At 40.4% G+C, this 19,546-nt stretch overlaps 2 protein-coding genes and 5 non-coding genes across 9 annotated transcripts; 1 reads left to right on the top strand and 6 right to left on the bottom strand.

The window, feature by feature from the left end:
- The first annotated feature begins 63 nt into the window (after positions 1-63).
- Positions 64-10,264, top strand: b3gnt7 (UDP-GlcNAc:betaGal beta-1,3-N-acetylglucosaminyltransferase 7). Its single transcript, XM_044361124.1, has 2 exons — positions 64-286; positions 1,796-10,264. Coding segments are annotated over exons 1-2 (1,257 nt in total). The 5' UTR covers positions 64-284; the 3' UTR covers positions 3,051-10,264.
- On the bottom strand, positions 9,589-19,429 carry ncl (nucleolin). Of its 3 annotated transcripts, none has more exons than XM_044361120.1 (17): positions 19,291-19,429; positions 18,077-18,178; positions 17,862-17,976; positions 16,130-16,261; positions 15,685-15,798; positions 15,238-15,354; positions 14,856-14,999; positions 14,504-14,590; positions 14,199-14,322; positions 13,447-13,583; positions 13,157-13,283; positions 12,769-12,905; positions 12,338-12,467; positions 11,722-11,864; positions 11,343-11,469; positions 10,661-10,953; positions 9,589-10,356 (listed from the first exon to the last, which is right to left on the bottom strand). In XM_044361120.1, the coding sequence occupies exons 1-17, from the start codon at positions 19,306-19,308 to the stop codon at positions 10,292-10,294; spliced, it is 2,112 nt and encodes a 703-aa protein (XP_044217055.1). In that variant the 5' UTR covers positions 19,309-19,429; the 3' UTR covers positions 9,589-10,291. The 3 variants fall into 3 exon arrangements, with proteins under 3 accessions (XP_044217055.1, XP_044217056.1, XP_044217058.1); XM_044361121.1 differs by having other exon boundaries at positions 14,504-14,587; XM_044361123.1 differs by lacking the exon at positions 15,685-15,798.
- On the bottom strand, positions 11,185-11,311 carry LOC122989731. Its single transcript, XR_006405154.1, has one exon. It is a non-coding gene; the product is annotated as a small nucleolar RNA SNORA75 (small nucleolar RNA).
- On the bottom strand, positions 12,083-12,216 carry LOC122989715. The gene has a single exon (XR_006405139.1). It is a non-coding gene; the product is annotated as a small nucleolar RNA SNORA75 (small nucleolar RNA).
- LOC122989717 lies at positions 14,400-14,456 on the bottom strand. Its single transcript, XR_006405141.1, has one exon. It is a non-coding gene; the product is annotated as a small nucleolar RNA SNORD82 (small nucleolar RNA).
- LOC122989720 lies at positions 15,486-15,624 on the bottom strand. Its single transcript, XR_006405144.1, has one exon. It is a non-coding gene; the product is annotated as a small nucleolar RNA SNORA57 (small nucleolar RNA).
- On the bottom strand, positions 15,930-16,068 carry LOC122989719. Its single transcript, XR_006405143.1, has one exon. It is a non-coding gene; the product is annotated as a small nucleolar RNA SNORA57 (small nucleolar RNA).
- Positions 19,430-19,546: the final 117 nt, after the last annotated feature.

Raw genomic sequence — 19,546 nt, 5'->3', positions numbered from 1 at the left:
CGTAACGGGGGCCGAGTCTTTAAAAGGGGATCTCGGCGAGGGGGTGAGAGCAGTCCTGAGCAGCGCTCATTACACAGCGCACATCTGCAGCTTCTCTGCTCCCTTATCACAACTCAGTTTGCAATAAGACTGTATCGGATCTAAAGGATTATCTTATCATTTTGCCCCAAAGCCAGAGCGACATAAACTCAAAGCCATTCGACTTTTCTGTGCTCAACAATCAGCATTTTATTGGTTTATTTCCTCGAAGAAACCCTCACAGATCGGATAAATCATTAGAGAAAATGTAAGTGCCTTTTTAAACATTTCTTTTAATAGTAAGCTATTTAACTTTTTTTTTAACGCTCGTTATCTATTTTATCCTCTCTGCATATTAGACACAGAACCATCCTTCCAAAGGTGTCGGACAACGCAAAATGTTAAAACTGCCTTGAAGTAGACTAATTCATCAAGATTTTAACTTATTACTTTTACGGAATACTTCTTGCAATTAGGTGAACAATATGTCGCTCCAATCAAAGAACAATTTTTGGGAAAAACAAGAGCAACAAAAAAGGACAAGGATGAGCTTTTAAAGCATGAAGCTCTGATTTTCAGGCAAATTTTCAAGGTGATACCGTGGATCTGTAATAGTATAGAAGGGGGTTAAAATATGGAAAGAATTCGACAATATAGACTTTCTTGAGATTGTCTGAAGTGTCCCGATCGATTCTGCCTTCGTTTGAAGATGTATCTCCAAAAAACTCTGAAGTGAATTGTCATTGACAACAAGTGTAGATGGCTCTAATTTAAAGGCTGGATTTCGTTAAAATGACCTTTTTTTGATTGCATGGACCTGGTTCCAGAGTTGGCTATATAGAATTCACACTGTTTGTAGTTATTAAAGGAAAACTCTCCGTCAAAGGTAGAAACCAGGGGGGCCCACATGGGAGTGTCTCTGGGGTCGTGTGAGTGTAACGAGCCCTGGCATGACATGATGGAAACGTGAGAATTTGACGTGCAGTACTTACTTCACTCTCCAAGTACATTCCACATGTTCTTTCAGAGGTGACAATGGTTCAATAAAAAGTGACACCTTATGTGAGTCAGTCTGACTGTTAGCGTGTTGAAAATTATATTACCCTGCTGCTTGTCTTTTATTGTTGGGCATAGGTTAGATTACTGTAAAACCTAGGCTATGATGGAAACAGTTACCTTTTATATATATATATATATGTATATATATCATATTTTATGGTGTGTATGCAAATATGAATTACAGAGAAAGCTCATTGTCATCATATTGAAATTTTATTCTCTCAATATGCTGTTCTTTGCTTTACCGGCTACACATAAAACAACAAACATTCCTCTTTAGGTATAGTAAACATGATTCAAAGGATCATTTATTACTTTTGTGCATTTTCATCTATATTTTCATCGTTTTTTGTTTTTTTTAAATTTTATTTTAGACCTAATGTATGTCCATGGTATCAATGAATAACTAATTTCAATCATTTGGTATGTGATTCTTACTATTAGACCTATAACAGTTAAATAAAATAGAAATAAGACTATTAAAAGATTAATTTCCACATTTTAAAATAAAAACAAGACAAAAAACAAAAAATCTCAGCTAACTTTTAAACTCATTGTATAATACACTCAGTAATATGTAGGGCTTCTTAGTGTATCATATGATGTATCATGACATTTGTATAATTCAATATTTACCTTTTCCTCTATCAAAAGGTATATGAGTTTCATAATTTTGCCGTATCTGTGACCGACAACTGTGATCTTTGTCTTCACCTAGGATGAACAACAGAGATCGCTGGAAGGTGTACAAGAGGGTGAGTGTCATGTTTTTCCTGGCAGTGGTGGCTCTTACTGTCGTCCAGAGAGGGAGCATCAATATGGGGGCTTCGTTTGAACTCGAGAGGCAGGCTCGCATGGATGCCTCTGAGGAAGTGGAGTCTGGTGCTGCCCTGCAAAAGAGGACAGAATCCTACCTGGGGATGAAAAGCTTCTGGAAGGTTAGCAAACACCAACCACTGCCTCGATCTCGGGCCACCACACAGAAACCCAGCGTCACTGAGGACAACAGCCCCAGAACCTGGGATGTAGCCAGCTCCAACTGCAGCGCCAACCTCAATCTCTCTGGCCAGGATTGGTTCAGGGGCCTGGAGAACAATTTCAAGCAGTTCATGCTTTATCGACACTGTCGTTACTTCCCCATGCTCCTCAACCACCCAGATAAGTGCTCAGGTGAGATATATTTACTCATGGTAATTAAATCGGTGGCCACCCAGCACGACCGCAGGGAAGTCATTCGAAAAACCTGGGGTAAAGAGCAGGTGGTGGACGGCAAGAGGATAAAGACCCTCTTCCTTCTTGGTAAACCTTCCAATGAGGCGGAGAGAGCAAATCATCAGAAGCTTGTGGAGTATGAGGACTACATCTACAGGGACATCCTCCAATGGGACTTCTTGGATAGCTTCTTCAACCTCACGCTCAAGGAGACCCACTTCCTCAAGTGGTTCCACACTTACTGCCCAAGAGTGCGCTATGTCTTCAAGGGGGACGATGATGTCTTTGTCAGCGTAGAGAACATTGTTGAGTTCTTAGAAAGCAGCAACCATGCAAAGAACCTGTTTGTCGGGGATGTGATTTTCAAGGCTAGGCCCATTCGTAAGAAAGAGAACAAATACTACATCCCCCAGGCTTTGTATAGTAAGACACACTACCCTCCATATGCAGGCGGAGGGGGTTTTCTGATGGATGGCACCCTGGCGAGGAGGCTTCACTGGGTCGCAGACACCCTGGAGCTCTACCCCATTGATGATGTCTTCTTGGGCATGTGTCTGGAGGTGCTTCAGGTCACTCCTATAAAACACAATGCCTTTAAGACGTTTGGCCTGGTGAGAAATAAGAACAGTAAGTTGAACAAAGAACCTTGTTTCTTTAAGAGCATGATTGTCGTGCACAAGCTGCTCCCTTCGGACCTCATGCACATGTGGAATCTGGTCAACAGTGACCTGGTCTGCTCGCAGAAAGTGGAGATCCTATAGCTTGACAAAAGCACTGAGTAAGGACAGCGCTGACAAGCTGAGCTGAACCTCGGTGGATGCTAGTATGAAAGTAAAGTCAAAAGTAAATGTTAACAGCTCTGTTAACTCTCCTTTCTGTGGAGAGGGACCAGGACGGTATTTGCATTCACTGTTTCTGTGCAGTAATGTGATTTTTGGAGGAGCTTCCTTAAAAGTTAAGTAAATTATACAGAGTTTTATAAGTTGAAATTAGAATTGTGTATTTATATTGGCATTTTGAAGGTCTCACACTGTCGGCACACAGATTTAGAGACAATAACCAAAGTGACTTGCCCTTCAGTAACAGGCTTCTTACACTGTTGCACCATCAGACCCCCTCCCACCCCACCCCCAGTAAACACCTATTATTCTGTTTTTTTATCAGCCAAGAACCTGAGAATCTTGTGGCAGTGAGCTGACACGGAATCACCAATTATAACACACCCCTTAATGTGAATACACATCAAATATTTGGGTAATATTGATGATGAGGACAAGTGGTAAACAAATGATGAATATGTTTTATCTGCTGTAGCATAATGTGTTTTTGGATTGTTCAAAGGGAAATAATGCACGATTTAGTTTTATCTAAAGGAAGAAAAGGGTTAGTATTATTGGTCCCCTAGAGGCCTGGGTCTGAAAGCCATCGCACATACTGCACAGCTGTTAGATATGCTAGCATTTTGGGTTTGTACAAAGTCTTTCACAGTACTTCCACTTGGACCAGCAGAGCAAGCTGCAGTGGATTAAAATGTTTTCAAGCAAGAGAAAGAATCTCACTACCTCAGTGATTCGGTCCAAAACTTTCAATGTCATCAGAAATCACCTTTCCTACAGGAAACCATTGTCTGCATATACATATTCCTAAAGTAAGATTTTAATCACTTTTTTATTGTAGAGGTCCTTGCACTCATTTTTTTTGGAATGTGACTGACTTGATCTGGACGTCTACTACTCCTATACTACTGGAAACTTTAAAAAAAAAAAAAAAAAAAGTCTAAACTTGTGATATGTATGCTGTCAATGGATTTGAATGTGCTGATATACTTGACATGAATTTGGTAGAAGGTTTACAATGACATTACGAACTAAAACTATTGCTGGTACGAGTGTATGACATGTTAATTTAACAAAATGGGGGCAAATGTGGGGTTCTTTTATTTAATTTAAAGCATCAGATGAGCATATTAACGGAATGTTCAATTATTATTAAGCGGAACATTGTGGGTATAGTGGGTGATGATTATGTCTAGGTAATGTAAATATACTGTATGTTAACATTAAAATGTACATAAAATGTCATTTGTAAATAAACGTCTAAAATAAGCTTTGGTCATAACACTTGTCTTTTCAAATCTGTCCTAGATTGGCTGTTTTTGTGTTTGGACTTATCAGCATCCAACATCAATGTGAAAATCCATAACAGGTCACCCAACAATAGTGTCCAGTGTTGACATGTGGGTATCAGTTACGCAACTAAAGAAAACATAAATCCTCAAACAACCATGCAGGTAACAACGGTGTACTCCAAACAACATGTAAGAGTTCATATTATCAGTGTTCAGCAACTTAACCCAAGTGTCTGTTCTGTTTTCTCTAGTGTCTGCCTGTGATATCAAAGAACTGTCACTTGTGTAAATTATACACTGTTTGAATAGAAAAGACAGCTGCGTTATAACTTTTAAAGAACATTCATATTGAGCCAAAAGAAATATGAAACAACTTTCTCTGATAACCTTTTGTTATTTGGTATGGGAATCCTTTTTTTTTCAATGCATATTTTGTATTAGTTTCCAGAAAGCAAGTGCACATGCTTCTGACTGGTGTGACATTTCACACTGTTTATGTTTCCCCTGTAAAATAGTGTGTCTTTTCACTTAGCAAAACCGCTGAGACTTTTATTACCAGACAACAGTGAAGAAATTGTTCGGAGCTTTAAGTTGGCCCAAAAAGACAAAGAGGGCATCACAAAACAAAAGGAATACCTTCCTGTTGTTCTTTACAATCACTGTCAGGACAAAGACTATCTAGCCACACAGAAACTGAATCTTCTCTATATTGTGTTTCATGAGGGGTGCACTCGCCAACACAGAAGCATAGCTTAATAAAGATAACATCCATACAGTTGAACCAGCACACAATTAACATTTCTAAACTAAACTAAACTAAATAAAATCAATTGACTGAACACAACTGAACACAAAAATTAGTTAATGTCATAGCGGTCACTATATCTGGCTGTTACATATTTGTCACATGCTGTACTTTAAGCAGTTCCTGTATAAGTACGTTAGGATGCAATAAGTTTTATAGCAGGAAGTCACAGTTTTAATAGTCAAGTGTGTAATTCATGTCAGTGTCACTTCCTCCAAGCTCTGGCTGACAAACCCGATAGAAGAAAGCAATATAAAACCAACAGACAGAGCTTATTTCAACATTCATTTGGGCACCTGACTATTGTTATAAGAAAGACTTGAAAAGTTGTGAACCTGTTCTTTAAAGTAGTCTCATTGAATGTCCTGAGACACTTTTTCTCTGCCTTTAGGTGACAGGTGAACTCATTCTGAAGTTTTCTCAGCCAAAATGTAAGTTTGGTGTCCATAGGTTAAAAAAAAACCCTGCTAGCTTTGTGGCAGGGAGAACAGACTTATCAACCACCAGCCAAAATTTACTGTCATCTAGTGTAAATTTCCCACTTCAGTGATGATATTTGACTCAGTGTGGGTACACACCCAGCTTTCCAACCTGTCTGCAGACCAGGAGCTGTGTATTTGTTGACACTAATTGGAGGAAGCTTTTGATGTCAGCATGGTCATTGGGGTTGGCTGGAAGGGGCTGCAAGCTTTCACACTATCCCTCTATTTTTTTTTTCCAAAGGCCTCTGGAACACCATCATTGGCATGGCTAAAGATGGGAATGTTGTTGCTTGGGCTAAAATTAAAAAGAACATTCCTCAACCTACAGGCGGCCAACTAGCCTTTCTATCAACTCAGGCATCACAGAATATCTCATACAGTGTAACAGTACAGTACAGTAGAGTTATTACAAATTCTGTATAGCCTACTCTAGTTTACATTACTGTGTCTTAGATCACCACGTGTCTTACCTCCACTAGTAAATTGATTTATTTTTAATGGATTATGCAAGTCTCTGCAAGTCTTTATACTGAAATAAATGGAAACCAACGGCTGCCTGGAAGATTGGAAAACAGATTCTAAAAAGAAAGCATGCAAAAACATGTGTATGGTCCTTTTGAAAAAAGCCTGAACTGAGGAAGTAAATAATCACCATAAACACCAGTGGATGAGAATGAAAAATATGCCATTCTCTGCTGCAGTTAAAGCATTAATGACTATTAATTGTACACTAACTATGGAGCTAGAGGAGGCGGCTAAGATAGCGCAGGATAAAGACTAGAAACAGAAGGAAACAAAATCTACCTACCAGCATCATAAAGCTCAATAATTAACTCAGATGGTGTGACTATTTCTTGTCCTGGCAAGTAAAAAAAAGAAATTGAGATAAAAGTTTAAAGGTTTTTTATTTGGCAGATTTTATTGCCTTTATATAGAACCAGGCTACCTGTTTCAGTCTTTTATTCACTGAGCGCTATCAATCTTCTCATCTAATTATTGGCAAGAAAGTGAATAAGCACAGTCCCCAAAATGTCGAATTGTTCCTCAAAGAGCCATGCCTGAGGGTGACAAAAAATTGCTCTTGTCACAAAGTACCAGTAAATAGCACAAGGGGTAAGTGAAAAAAGGATATTATTTTGTGAGACTGACCCTTTAGGAAGAAATTCAGCATTGTCATGATGTAATTGTGGTTTAGTGTCCACACCTAAAGGCATGTAACAGTGACATGACTCTTCAAACAACAAAACTGTTCAGTTGACAAAGGAATCGTATGTTAACATCATGCAAATACAAATATGAACATTACTGTCAACATTGGAGTCCATATGACTCAACTACAGTAAATTCTAGGCACTCCAAACGAAATGCTCATTACAATCCATGTTTGAGGTTCTTGTCCACTTTATGACACTGGCAATGATCCAATCTGTACTGTAACAGCAGCAATAAAGAGCTTATCTCTTATCTTCTGGGCTACTGATATAAGCAGTTACAGTAAGTTTTCTTCCTTTTTGTCATTTCATAATCTTCTGACATACATCAAGGAAATGTGAAGAAGATAGAGTCTTATTCCTTCTCAGCTACATGGACAGTGTATTCCCTGACTCCCCATATCACATTGGAAAAGAGGCCAAGGCGATGCAACTTCATAGTACATCTGTGCCATAGGACACCATGTACTTGACAAAGATCCATTGTGAAGAGGACTCTCTGAGCAGTTTACTCCCATTTAAAGAGGACCCTATTTAGATCAGCCACTGCGCAAATGAGATAAAGTATCAGTCTCTGTCCTCTCTGCTCTTAACAATGCCCTATTGACTCAGTGTCAAGCTGTGTTAAAGCAGTTAATGCTTTCATGCACGGTTTGACAATTATCAGTGAAAAATCTAAAATCAAAGGATAAAATCTCAGCACACTCACTCTCAGAATCATATTCTTACCCATAGCTTCTTCTATCACTGAAAACTTTTCATAGGACTTCTCTCTTAAATATTACTAGACAGCTAGCTGTACTGAAAAAAAGGACCCAAAGGTGAACTCAAATAAAAGATAAAGAACACAGATCATTTGAGACAGCTGACATAACGCCACAGAGAAAAGCTAGCATGACCTCTGTCACTGTTCAAGGCGGGGGGCAACAAATCTCTAAATGGAGGTATTCAGTGGTCCCATCATCAGTGCTTCCCGCCCAGGCACCTTCAGGAACAAAGATCCTGTTCAGCTACCAGAGCCACGGGAGCCACGGATGACAGCGTACCACTGTCCCCTGTCTGCTAGTGTCACTGACAAGAGAGACCTGCCCAGCAGCTCAGGGTCACTGTAAATCAAGTGGCACCGAGTCCTCACTGCCATTTCTTGACAGTGAGACATCAGAACACACTGACAGTTTGTTTTCTAAGTGTCAAATAGCTTCATCTGTATATAGACACTGTAATTTATTTTTTTTTACCTGCTTGCCTGTAATAATTGCTGTGTTTATGTTGGTTTACCTTTGTTAACCTTGTTGCAGCTGGTAGTCTATGTGCATCTTCTTGTACATTTATTCTTGGCACTGTGTGCAAGTATACTGACAGCCAACAGCAACATGAGTTAATTCCTTGTACACCTCAACATACTTGGCCAACACGTGGCGAGACTTGCCTTTCAACCCTCTTTCGCACCTGTACTATTTCGGAACAAGGACTTGCTACTTTCATAGCCTTCTCTCAGCTTCTCATCTTCAGCCAAGTCTTGCAGGCATCACTGAAGTACTGGGAGCAAATCCTGGATACTTAATTTGCATTGGTGTGTACAAAACCATTATGCTAACCAGTTTAATTAATTAAGAGTATGAGGAAAAAGTGAGGAACAATTTAAAAACCTGGTAAAATTGGTAGTTTTTTAAGGCTATGAATTCCCATTTAATGTGTATGCAGGAGGTTCAAATACACATTCCCTACAGCTTCAGGCACCTTCACTTTTGCACTTTCAACCACTCAACACCAAAAGCATTGACAATAAAATTAAATTGTTCCTCGCTGATTTTGGAGTGGTACACTTCATGACGGCAGAGTCTCAGCTTACGTGATTTCCTTCATGTAGAGCTTCCCTGCTATTTATAGGATTTGAGTGGAAAGTTAGATGAACAAATCTCCTTTTGTGATGTCATCAATCTTTCAATGTGTTTGGTGAATTGCCAGAGTCAGACTTTGCTTTGTACACAGAATGACATGCAAGACTGTCGCTGCCAAGGCCCTCTATGTTAATCTTTATGCCTGCCAATGTCCAATTACAAGTCACTTGCCTACAGGCTCTGGCTACTGTCTAGAGGTGTCATTACATCTCTGGCATCTGTTGCAGACTGCCACCTGGTGGAAAGACCTTTTCTGACATCTATCAGCTATTAAATGTTTTCAGTTCCCCTAATGGTGATGCAGCATTTTTATAACAAAGGCTGCATCAGGTTGTTTTCAGTCATCACTTTACTTTGCCTTGTTGACCAATTATTTGCATCGGTTTTTGGGTCTTTTATAATGCATTTAGACTCGAGTTTATTCATAATGTCCTTCAAATTGGCCCGTTATGTCGGTTTGGGCAGATATTTTGAACACCTTTCAAGATGTTTCATCATGATTTGTGAGAACCTTCTGTTACAACCTAAAATAAGTTAAACTAAGTAAAATTGAGCTGTTGACAATCTTGACAAAAACAATTTGATATAAGCTTCACAAAAGATAGAATTTATTGCAGGGCAATGGCTTTGGATTGGATTTTATGCAGTAAGAATTTGCAACTCAACAATGACCGACATAATGCCACATTCAAGAATATTTCAAGTCTGTGATCCCTGTTTATAACACTTAAGTCACTGGTTCAGACTGACTAGAGTGCAATGAGGACAGCCATTTAAAAATCACCACCTACAAGGTTTTATTCAATCACATGAAAATCTTCAGATTCTCAGATGGGAAAAATTAGTCAATGCACTACAAATATCTTTTATGTTACATAGATTAGAGGTCTTTCATCCTCTGTGAAAGAGACACTGACTGTGCCCCACCAAACAAAATGGAACATCTTTGCCATATTAAACACCCAAACTCTTCTCTGAGCACTGACTCAAACCTATCAAAATATGCTTTGCACATTACAGTAAAACTTGGCACCTAAAGCAAACTAAATGACAAACAATAAAAACAAAAATATATGGATACAGGTGTATTATTTTTTTTACAAAAGGTAAAATGAAAATCATACAAACTGTTTAAATTTACACAATGTTTCTGACAAAGACGAGCGAGTTTTTCACAGCAAACTTGTTCGCCAGACCCATTCCATTTTACTCCTCCGGAAAAGCAAGTAAGATAATGAGGGTGAGAGGTGCAGGTTTGCATTCAGGACATTCAGTACTCACATGTAGCACTTGAGCTGAGGAGGTCAACAGTACCATTCTGGCACAGAAGGGTGGGAAAGGTTTTAGGAGTCTAAATAAAGGGCTAAAATGCCCATTAACAGTTAAATATATATCAATGACGCTTTCTGGAATGTCCAAAAGCTCTGAAAATTCATGAAACCAGAGTCCATTCAAAAAGTAAAATAGACTAAGATTTAGTCATCAAACTTGATTTTCTTCCCCTGGGGTTTGACTCCAAATCCACCGCCACCTCTTCCACCTGAAATGAGAACAAAGGAATCATAGTTTACCAGCCAGCAGCACCAAGCTCAGCTCTCCTAAACGAGTCCACATTTCAGGCAAAAAGCATGATTGAGTCCAAGCACAAAACGCAACACCATGAATATACAATACAGTTGACTTTAGCTCCTTAACATCTGACGTGTTGATATGTGCTCACATTAGACCTTTTTAAAAAGAGAACCATTAAGAAAACTTATTGCTTAAAGCTGAGGATTGAGGTTAACATTCAGCTACTTCTATGTATATTTCCCTTTCAAGCAAACAACTTTAAAATCCGTTACCTCCAAAGCCACCACGTCCTCGTCCACCTCCACGTGGGCCTCCCCTTCCACCTCTGCCGCCGCCGCCACGGCCTCCAAAACCGCCGCCGAAACCACCACGACCTCCTCTGCCGCCACCCCCACGGCCGCCGAAACCGCCAAAGCCTCCACCCCCTCGGCCTCCACGGAAGCCGCCTTCACCCTTGGGCTTGGCGTAGTCCAGGGTCACCTTGCTGCCATCTATCTCACCGTCCTCCATGGACTCCTTGGCTGCCTTGCAGTCATCCTCATTGTCAAAGTCCACAAAGCCAAAGCTGAGGAGAAAGGAAGGAAGGGGTCACTTTGACATAGTTCACTACAATTAAAGTCTAAACTTTTTCTAAATTGATTTCAGTTACTGAAACTATGAATGCCTTCTTACACTGTTGTGTCCTAGAGATAAAATTTTATACATTAAAGTGATAGTTTAACTAATATCTATAACTCAAATATTATTTAACCTAAGAAAAAGAATCCTTTTCAGTACACTGAACCATATTTTACATGATTGTTTCACATCAGACATGGGCAACTCCCACGAAGGTAGGTGCCTGTTTAACTGTGACTTTGCTCTACTTCTCATGCGAATCCGTGCACTGTCACTGCTGGACAGAGCGGTGCTCACGAGAAGAATATTTACATATTTACAACTCTCCAAACTTACCCTTTTGATGACCCTGTGTCTCTGTCTGTGACTATCCTGGCTGCTACGGCGCCCTCAAAAGAGTCCTTAAGGGTTTGATCTGTTGTGTCCTCTGAGAGACCCTTGACGAAGAGGGTTTTTGTTGGACCTGGTAGCAAAGAAAAGCGGTTAAACTATGACGTTTATGGCTCATGTAGATTATATCCACCACAATGATCATTATCTGAACAAATAAATGCTTAAGGCCAGATCAGGACTTGACTATCCTTGAAATCAACACAGAGTTTCAGGAGGAGTTGTCTTCATCACATCTGGCCAAGCTGAACTACTGAGCACAACCCGCTCACCTGCATCCTTATGTCAATTTGGAATGATATCACTGTCCAGTTTCAAGACCTACCCGAGTTTCCTCTGCCTCCATCTCTGCCACCACTGTTCTGGCTGTACTCCAGTCGGATGGACCGGCCTTCAATTTCTGTGTTGTTCAGGTTATCCAGGGCTTCCTTGGCATCTTCTGTGCTCTCGAACTCTACAAAAGCAAAACTGGGAAAAAAGGAAAAACACTTAAGGAAGGCTGAATGTGCACATTAAAAAGCCCTTGATAACATTGTCCACTCAACCACAAAAGTGGTGGAGCTACAGGTTTTTTTTAAAATCCTAGTGGTTTACCGAATTAGGTGTTCCAATATGCCTTTTTTCTTCAAATACATGCCAATGCAATGTCATTCACTGACTATTCTATTTTAAATGAATGAATCTCATCTTGTTTCACAGCAGACATAGGCAACACCCACATGCAAGTAGCGTGAGCCTGTTCTAACTGTGCATTTGCTCTGCTTCTCGTGCGAATCCATGCAGAATCATGGGTAAGATTAAGAGGAGCTCATGAGAAGGTGTAGCAGTTTAAGTTTAATGGCTGACTGTTGACATATAGTGAGAAATCTATCAAACATGGGAAATCCATGTTGCACATTAAAGTAGAGAATGCTATACCGGTCCATGCCTCAGATACTTACCCTTTAGCTCTGCCATCTTTCTGTGGAATACGAATGGAGACAGCCTTTTCAAATGCGGATTGCAGGACTTCTTCTGTGGCACTGAAGGCAAGATTGTTCACCACCAGTGTTTTACTGGCTGATGCTGCCCCTACAGGAGGTGAAGGAAGAAATGAGACTGTTGAGACCAAGAAGACTGAGAAACATTTTCTTTGATCTCAGACAGTTGCTGACCTTGTCCAGGATCAATCTTAAATATAAATGTAGAAATTCTAGCATCATGTGAGGCTTCATTTATGCCCTTTTAAATTCTTTAAGAAATTATTCAGAAACCCCATGGCTGTAAATAGGTGTCCAGTTTGTTACACTGTTTTATAAACCAACTTTATAATGAAAAGCTGCATTGTCACTAAGTAGTGCAGAGAAATTCACAGATACATGATGGACTTTACCTCCTACTTTGGCCCCTTTCTGGCTCTTTTCTCCCACGAAGTCGACCATGATGGACCTCCCCTGTACATCGGCACCCTGTGCCTCCTCCAACATCTTCTCTGCTTCTGCCTCTGATTTGAACTCAATGTAGGCAATGCTGTCAAAGGAGAAGGGAAAGTTAAACTACAATAGTGCAAGAATATTGCTAGCTTTAATGCTGGCCAACTATACAAGATTGGTGACAGGTTTGTGTACAAGGGAACAGATGAAAACCCATTTCCTACAACTATAATCCTAAAGGTAATTCAGTTTCCTAAATTGTCTTGGATTCTAGGTTGGCTTGTAGGATTAACAGAGCTTTTCTTATGTACCTTGTATATTCACTATAAAGTACAGGTTTGTTCTTACCCTCTGTTTGAACCGTTCTGGCCTGGTGGTAACCTTACATCAACAGCATCTTCGAAGACTTCCCTCAGATCATCAGTCGTTGCAGAGAAGGGGAGGTTTTTTACAAACAGTGTCCGTGCATCCCTCTCTGTAGGACAAATGTCAATGTCAGAATGAGCATTGGAACAAACTTCTCTCCAGTATTCTGTGAATTTTTTTTGGACTGCCAAAGCTGGTGGCCTGGAAATGCACCAGTCGTACTTTTAACTTTAAAAGATGAACACGGGAACCCTGATGAAAACATCTTTTACCTTTCTTGCCCTCCTGGGAGCTGTCCTTGCTTCGGGCCCTGTCCAATTTCACCTCCTGACCCATGACCTTCTTGCCGTTGAGCTCCAGTGCCTTCTGCATGTCGTCCTCAGATGCAAAGTCCACATAGCCAAATTTCCTGTTGAAGCAAGTCATTCAAGAGACATTAGACATTCCTGCTTCCACAAAAAAAGCCAGATTTCAAAAATAATGACTTGGGCTGCATATACAGATCAATTTCACAGGTTTTAAAAATGTCACCCCCCCCCCCCCCCCCCCCAAAAAAAAAACCCTACACAAGAGCATTAAATGTACCATCAGCTCATGACAAGAATCTGTGATGAGCCAATTTGTTGTGTTTTTTTGAATGACAATTAACTTACAAGTAGTAATATTCTAACAGATTAATCTTTTAAAAAAATCAAATAGATCTGAATCTAACTTAAATGACTTCAGGTGACAGGGTTGTTACCAATGCACATACTGATCTAATTAATCAGAAGTGACAAATACACATTAAATATTGCTTCGTACGTCACTCATTTAATAATGTAGAGATGTAGCACTGGCAGTGGATCGGCACTCATATCAGCTAAAATCTGAGTTTAGGTATTTGAAATTGATACGAGAAGGAAAAAGGATTGTTTATTCCTTATACTTTTCCATGACATTACCCTCCATCTCATTCCCTCAAACACACACCTCTGCATCACAAACTAGTATACTTATCAAATTTTTAAAACTCATTACTTACTTTGATCCGCCTAACCGGACATCGACAATCTCAAGGCTGTTCTTGGAGAAGAATTTCCTCAGAGATGTTTTGATTTCATCAAAGTCCTTACTGGAGTTCAAGTTTCCAACAAATAGACAGAACCCTGACAGACAGGAGAGTACATTTACTTTTCAGTTCCATTTTTGTGTAAAACGGTATTAACAATTATGCCAGACAGGTTCAGAATAATAAAAGGTGACATCACACATCAGTATTAAGTCCCTTGTTGATCATCACGAGAAAATGTTGAGAATGGATTAATGTGTCTGTGCATTTATTTTTACCTTCACCGTCTGACTTTGCTTTCTTGGCAGGCGGTGTGTCCTTCTTGCCCTCTGCCTTCCTCTTTGCAGGGGTGACTGGGGCATCTGCTGAGAAAAGAAAAAAAGATGCATACTTTTTAATTCACAGCCAACCACTCAGCCAAGATAGGGAGAAAATCTGGAAGCAGATGTCAAACAACGTGGCACTAAAGGCTTCCGTCAAAACTACGAACACAAAATTTAAATGAATGTGCTAAACTTAATTACTTCTAAAAAGGTAGTTTTGGGGGGCTTTCTTGAAAAAACACTGAAGGTTGACATGTTTCTGTGAAAAGTACCTAAACGGCAAATTTTCCCCATCACCAAAACTCACCCTCTTCCTCATCATCGTCGTCGTCATCCTCATCATCATCGTCATCCTCCTCATCCTCAGACTCTTCCTTGGCCTTGACCATGCCTGCTTTCTTTGCTTTGGCGGCTGCTGGAGCAGGAGTGGTGTCCATTTCCTCCTCAGAGTCTGAAAGCCACAAACATTGAGCATTAAGTCAGAGTCATGACCAAATTCAAACCACTAAAACCTGCCATTAACTGGCATCAGATTCATTAAAAAGGTGACATCATACATAATCAGTATTAAGTCCCTTGTTGATCATCATATAGTTAGGTCTGTGGTTTCCAAGTCAGCAACTCCACACCGACTAACTCACCAAGATAAACATGCACCTCCTCAAAAAACAAAAAAACAATTGTCTCACCATCTTCGTCGTCATCATCGTCAGATGACTCCTCTTTAGCTGGCTGGGCCTTTGCTGCAGGCTTAGCGGCAGGTTTAGCCGCTTTCTTGGGTGGTGGGGCCTCTTCTTCAGACTCATCTAGAGACAATATACACATGAAAATCATGAATTTCAAGAAAAAAAAAAGTGTGTACACGGATATTTCAATTTGTAAAAATCTATAAAAACAAAAAACTCCATTTGACTTCACCAAAAGCCATTAAGGGTAATGATGTCACAGCGATTGAGGATAGAACCGGCAGACGATAGAAACACACCGGTACCGAAGACATAGCACTGCATTTACTTTTCCTCCGTACATTACACACATGGGTACTAAACAACCACATGCATGCCAAGAAATAGAGGGTGTGTAGTAATCATCACAAAAGATCTTTTTTCTTCTGTAATCAATACTGCGGGACCTACCATCATCATCGTCGTCATCATCAGAGGACTCTTTTGCAGGTTGGGCCTTCACTGGGGCCTTGGCAGCAGGTTTAGCTGCTTTCTTGGGTGGTGGGGCCTCTTCTTCAGACTCATCTAGAGACAATATACACATGAAAATTATGAATTTCAACAAAAAGTACAGGGCATACATGGCAATTTGAAATGAATGAAACTCTGCAAAACAAAAAACTTCCTTTGACTTTACCAAAAGCCATTAAGGGTAATGATGTCACAGCGATTGAGGATAGAACCGGCAGACGATAAAAACACACCGGTACCGAAGACATAGCACTGCATTTACTTTTCCTCCGTACATTACACACATGGGTACTGAACAACCACATGCATGCCAAGAAATAGAGGGTGTGTAGTAATTGTTCACAAGAGATCTTTTTTCTTGTGAAATCAACACTAAGGAACCTACCATCATCATCGTCATCGTCGTCGTCGTCAGACTCTTCAGCCTTTGCAGGGGCTGCCTTGGCTGCTGCGGGTTTAGCAGGTGCTTTTGCTGGGGTCTTCTTTGGTGGGGGAGCCTCCTCTTCGGATTCCTCCTCTGTAGGTTGATGGACAAAACATATTATACCCCACTCAAACCCACAGTATTCAAAAAGGAATACAGATCTGTGGTGAACCTAAATAAGTCAACATGTTATGTTATTCGACCCGGTTTTGCAAACCTTGTTTAATGTGGGCTTGAGGTTGCTCAGCTTCAATATGGGAGGGTGAACATGTATTTTTAGAGCAACTTAAAAAAAATAAATAAAAAAAATTCACTTGCTAGCTTTTCATGTGGTTAGCAAAGAAATCCATTCAGAATTTCAAGTGTAAAAACTATACTATTTGCAAATTTACATAGTACCGTCTCCTTTTCAATTTAAATCCTGTATTTTTTGTTGTGTGAAACTAACAGGATAATTTTGTCCGAGTGTAGGATTAGATGACGAAACTACACATCTGTCACAGGGACATTTTAAAATACCAATATTAATGTTAGACTTGTCCAAATTTAACTTTTTCCTGGGGGTTTATAAAATTGCATTGTGACGATTTTATAATAAGGTGATAAAGAACAGCACTGCAAGCGGATCATTTTCATATTTGTGCAAACCACCCAAATAAATATTCTCTCATGCTGAAACATCGTTTTGTTGTTTTTATTGCATTCTTTTACATGTTTGATGAAATGCCAGTTCTTAAAACTGAAAATTGTTTTCATTATCAGAATTCGACTTTCAATGCAGTGCTATCTTTCAGTTGACTCTAGTGTCAGAAGGCGGAACTTCCCATCAGCACATGATAGTACTGAGGTTAAATTACACAATGTGAAACTCATTGAAGGGTCACATGACAAAACCTCCACTAGGGGTGTAACAGTTCATGTATTCGTCCCAAACTATTTAGTACAGGTTGTGTGGTACGTGACTTTCTTTGGTTCGGTATGCTCCCTGACCCATAAAATAACTGTCCAAATAGTTTAATAATCCACTTACTCTGACGTGCGGAACAATAATTCTTGCACTTGAGTTCCGCCCATAACGTTCTGGCAGTGCACCACTTAGTTGTAGCACACTCGTGGATGTATGCTCGCTGGCTTAGCCAAGTTACCCTGGTTAACCATGTGTCTCTGCACCGTTATCTCTGTAAACAATATTGCATCTCCCCAGTCCCCCTCCCCTCTCTGTGACAGTCAGCCTTTGAGTGAAGCTGTTCTGAATAACATTTGATTTCCGATGTGGTTGGACAGCATGTCGTAAGAATAAGTTCTGAGTGACTGTAAATCTACATAAAACAGCTGTCGGCAGGTGTCGTGACCCCTTGCAGGAAACAGAAGGTGTATTTTTTCGTTTCCACTGCAGCACAACTAAACTGTTTCAGTAATGGTTTCCACTAGCACAACTTACGTGTTTCAGTAATAGTTATGGCCAATGAGCCATTGCTGGATGTTTACAGTTTGTCAACGGATTATTTTCTTCCTCTTTTTTGCTGCTGTACCGAACCGTGACCCCAAAACCGAGGTACATACCGAACCATGAATTGTGCACCTTTACACACCGATCCCTACTGATGTTACTGAATCTTCAGACCATTTGACAGTTTTTCCCCCCTAACTTTGAATCCAACTTACTTAGATTTGATTAAATGCAATTACTTACCAGAATCATCATCGTCGTCATCGTCTTCACTTTCTGCTTTTTTGGCAGCAGTGCCATTTTTAACAACCGCTGCTTTAGCTGGTGTGGCTTTCTTCACCACTTTAGGTGGAGGAGTCTGCAAATTTAAAGAAATGACTTAATTAGTCTGCTTTTTAAATTACTTAATATGTCTAAAACTACCCCAAAAAATACTGACAAACTCAAATATACTGTACCTCTTCCTCCTCATCACTGCTGTCCTCTTCACTCGATTCCTCCTCCACTTCTTTTGGGGGCGGAGGGGCTTTTTTCTTCTGAGTTGCTTGTTTATTTGCTGCCTACAAGAAGAGAAATACAACAAAAGTAAAAAAAAAAATCCTTAAAAATGAACTCTGCTTGCAGTGGTCAGAGCACGGGTTCAACTACAGAATACAATCATCCAAAATAACAGCTGTAGAGTGCTCTTAAGACGTCTCATCGTGTTTATTCGCATTGGGGGGGTGTCTAAGTAACACCATGTGGTACTACAAAGTTCAAACATCAGGACCCCCACCTTCCCCAAAACTAGTGATTAAATCTTTAAACCAAATATTTAACGTGGGTTACGACATGAGCCACGTTTGGCGACAGCTATCTGGACGACATGCTCTTTTCTCGGGTTTGGGGGTTTTCGCCTCGTGTGTCACTAAGGAGGAGGCGCAAAACCCACGTGGAGCTCAGGAGGCAGGAGGTCGGGCTATTAGCATAGTGGCTAATATTACAGTTTACAGACAAGCCATGAAACGCTTGTTGAACGGCTACCAATTAAACGGTTGTGAGGAAGAAATGCAATGAGATACCGTACAAAACTTAACAGCATTTCAAAAATGAATTACAGGAAATATTGATTTTTATGCGAACACCTCGGAAGGAAAAAACAACTGTAGCTCTGCTGCATTTGGACTGTTCACCAACGTGCTAATGCTAATCAGTTAGCCAACTAACCATTTTCAAGCATATAGCATTGAAATTCAAATATTCTAATTACTTATGTTGGCATTAGTCGGCAAGCTTGTGCGACATTGCTTTTAATTAATCTTCTATGTATCGTGCTTACATCGAGAACGCGCATGAATGCCATCTTGAGTCGCTAGCAGGACAGCGTTAGCAGGCCAGGCTACAAAATCTACAGCAAGGCACAAACATGGCTGATGTCGACCAAAGAGAAACGTTGGTTTTGAGTACAATTCACCCAGGCCTTTTCGACCAAGCACACCTAGACAGAAAGTGTCTAATTAATGAACACGATGCATTCGCTGTGGGACATGAGCAGACATTTCCCCACGATGTCGGTTTCCTTTCTCTTAAAAACGCAGCAACTTCTCCGTAAAGGCCTCATGCGTAAACACAACCTCATATTTTAAATACCGCACACATTTTAAATAGTAAAATAGACGTCGTTTAGTCTTACCTTTGCTAACTTCACCATGGTGCTGTCGTGTGTTTCAATGAAACACAAGGAACTGGACGTTTAGGAACAAGTAAGCAAATCGTCAACGCATGCACGTGGCTCAGCCTGCTCGGCGGGGCATTGGGCAGGAAGGAAAGACAGAGAAGATGAAGACGCGCTCCTTACTCTCTTGCTTTGCGCGTTCACGCCGGCCCTCCCACATGACCGTGTCCTCCAATCAAAAGTGAGAACATTTGCATCGTGCCCGTGCCTCGCC

This window comes from Thunnus albacares, chromosome 9 (assembly GCF_914725855.1).
Source record: "Thunnus albacares chromosome 9, fThuAlb1.1, whole genome shotgun sequence".
Classification (NCBI taxonomy): Eukaryota; Metazoa; Chordata; class Actinopteri; order Scombriformes; family Scombridae; genus Thunnus; species Thunnus albacares.
Note: the sequence above shows the minus strand (reverse complement) of the source record. Positions and strands in the feature narration are given on the sequence as shown.

Excerpts from the sequence above, each read along its gene's own strand:
- ncl (XM_044361120.1), bottom strand. Across the intron at positions 15,355-15,684 it reads TGATGACGACGATGATGATG|ATGAGTCTGAAGAAGAGGCC; the intron begins GTAGGTCCCGCA and ends TATTGTCTCTAG. Across the intron at positions 13,284-13,446 it reads CTCCCAGGAGGGCAAGAAAG|AGAGGGATGCACGGACACTG; the intron begins GTAAAAGATGTT and ends TTTGTCCTACAG.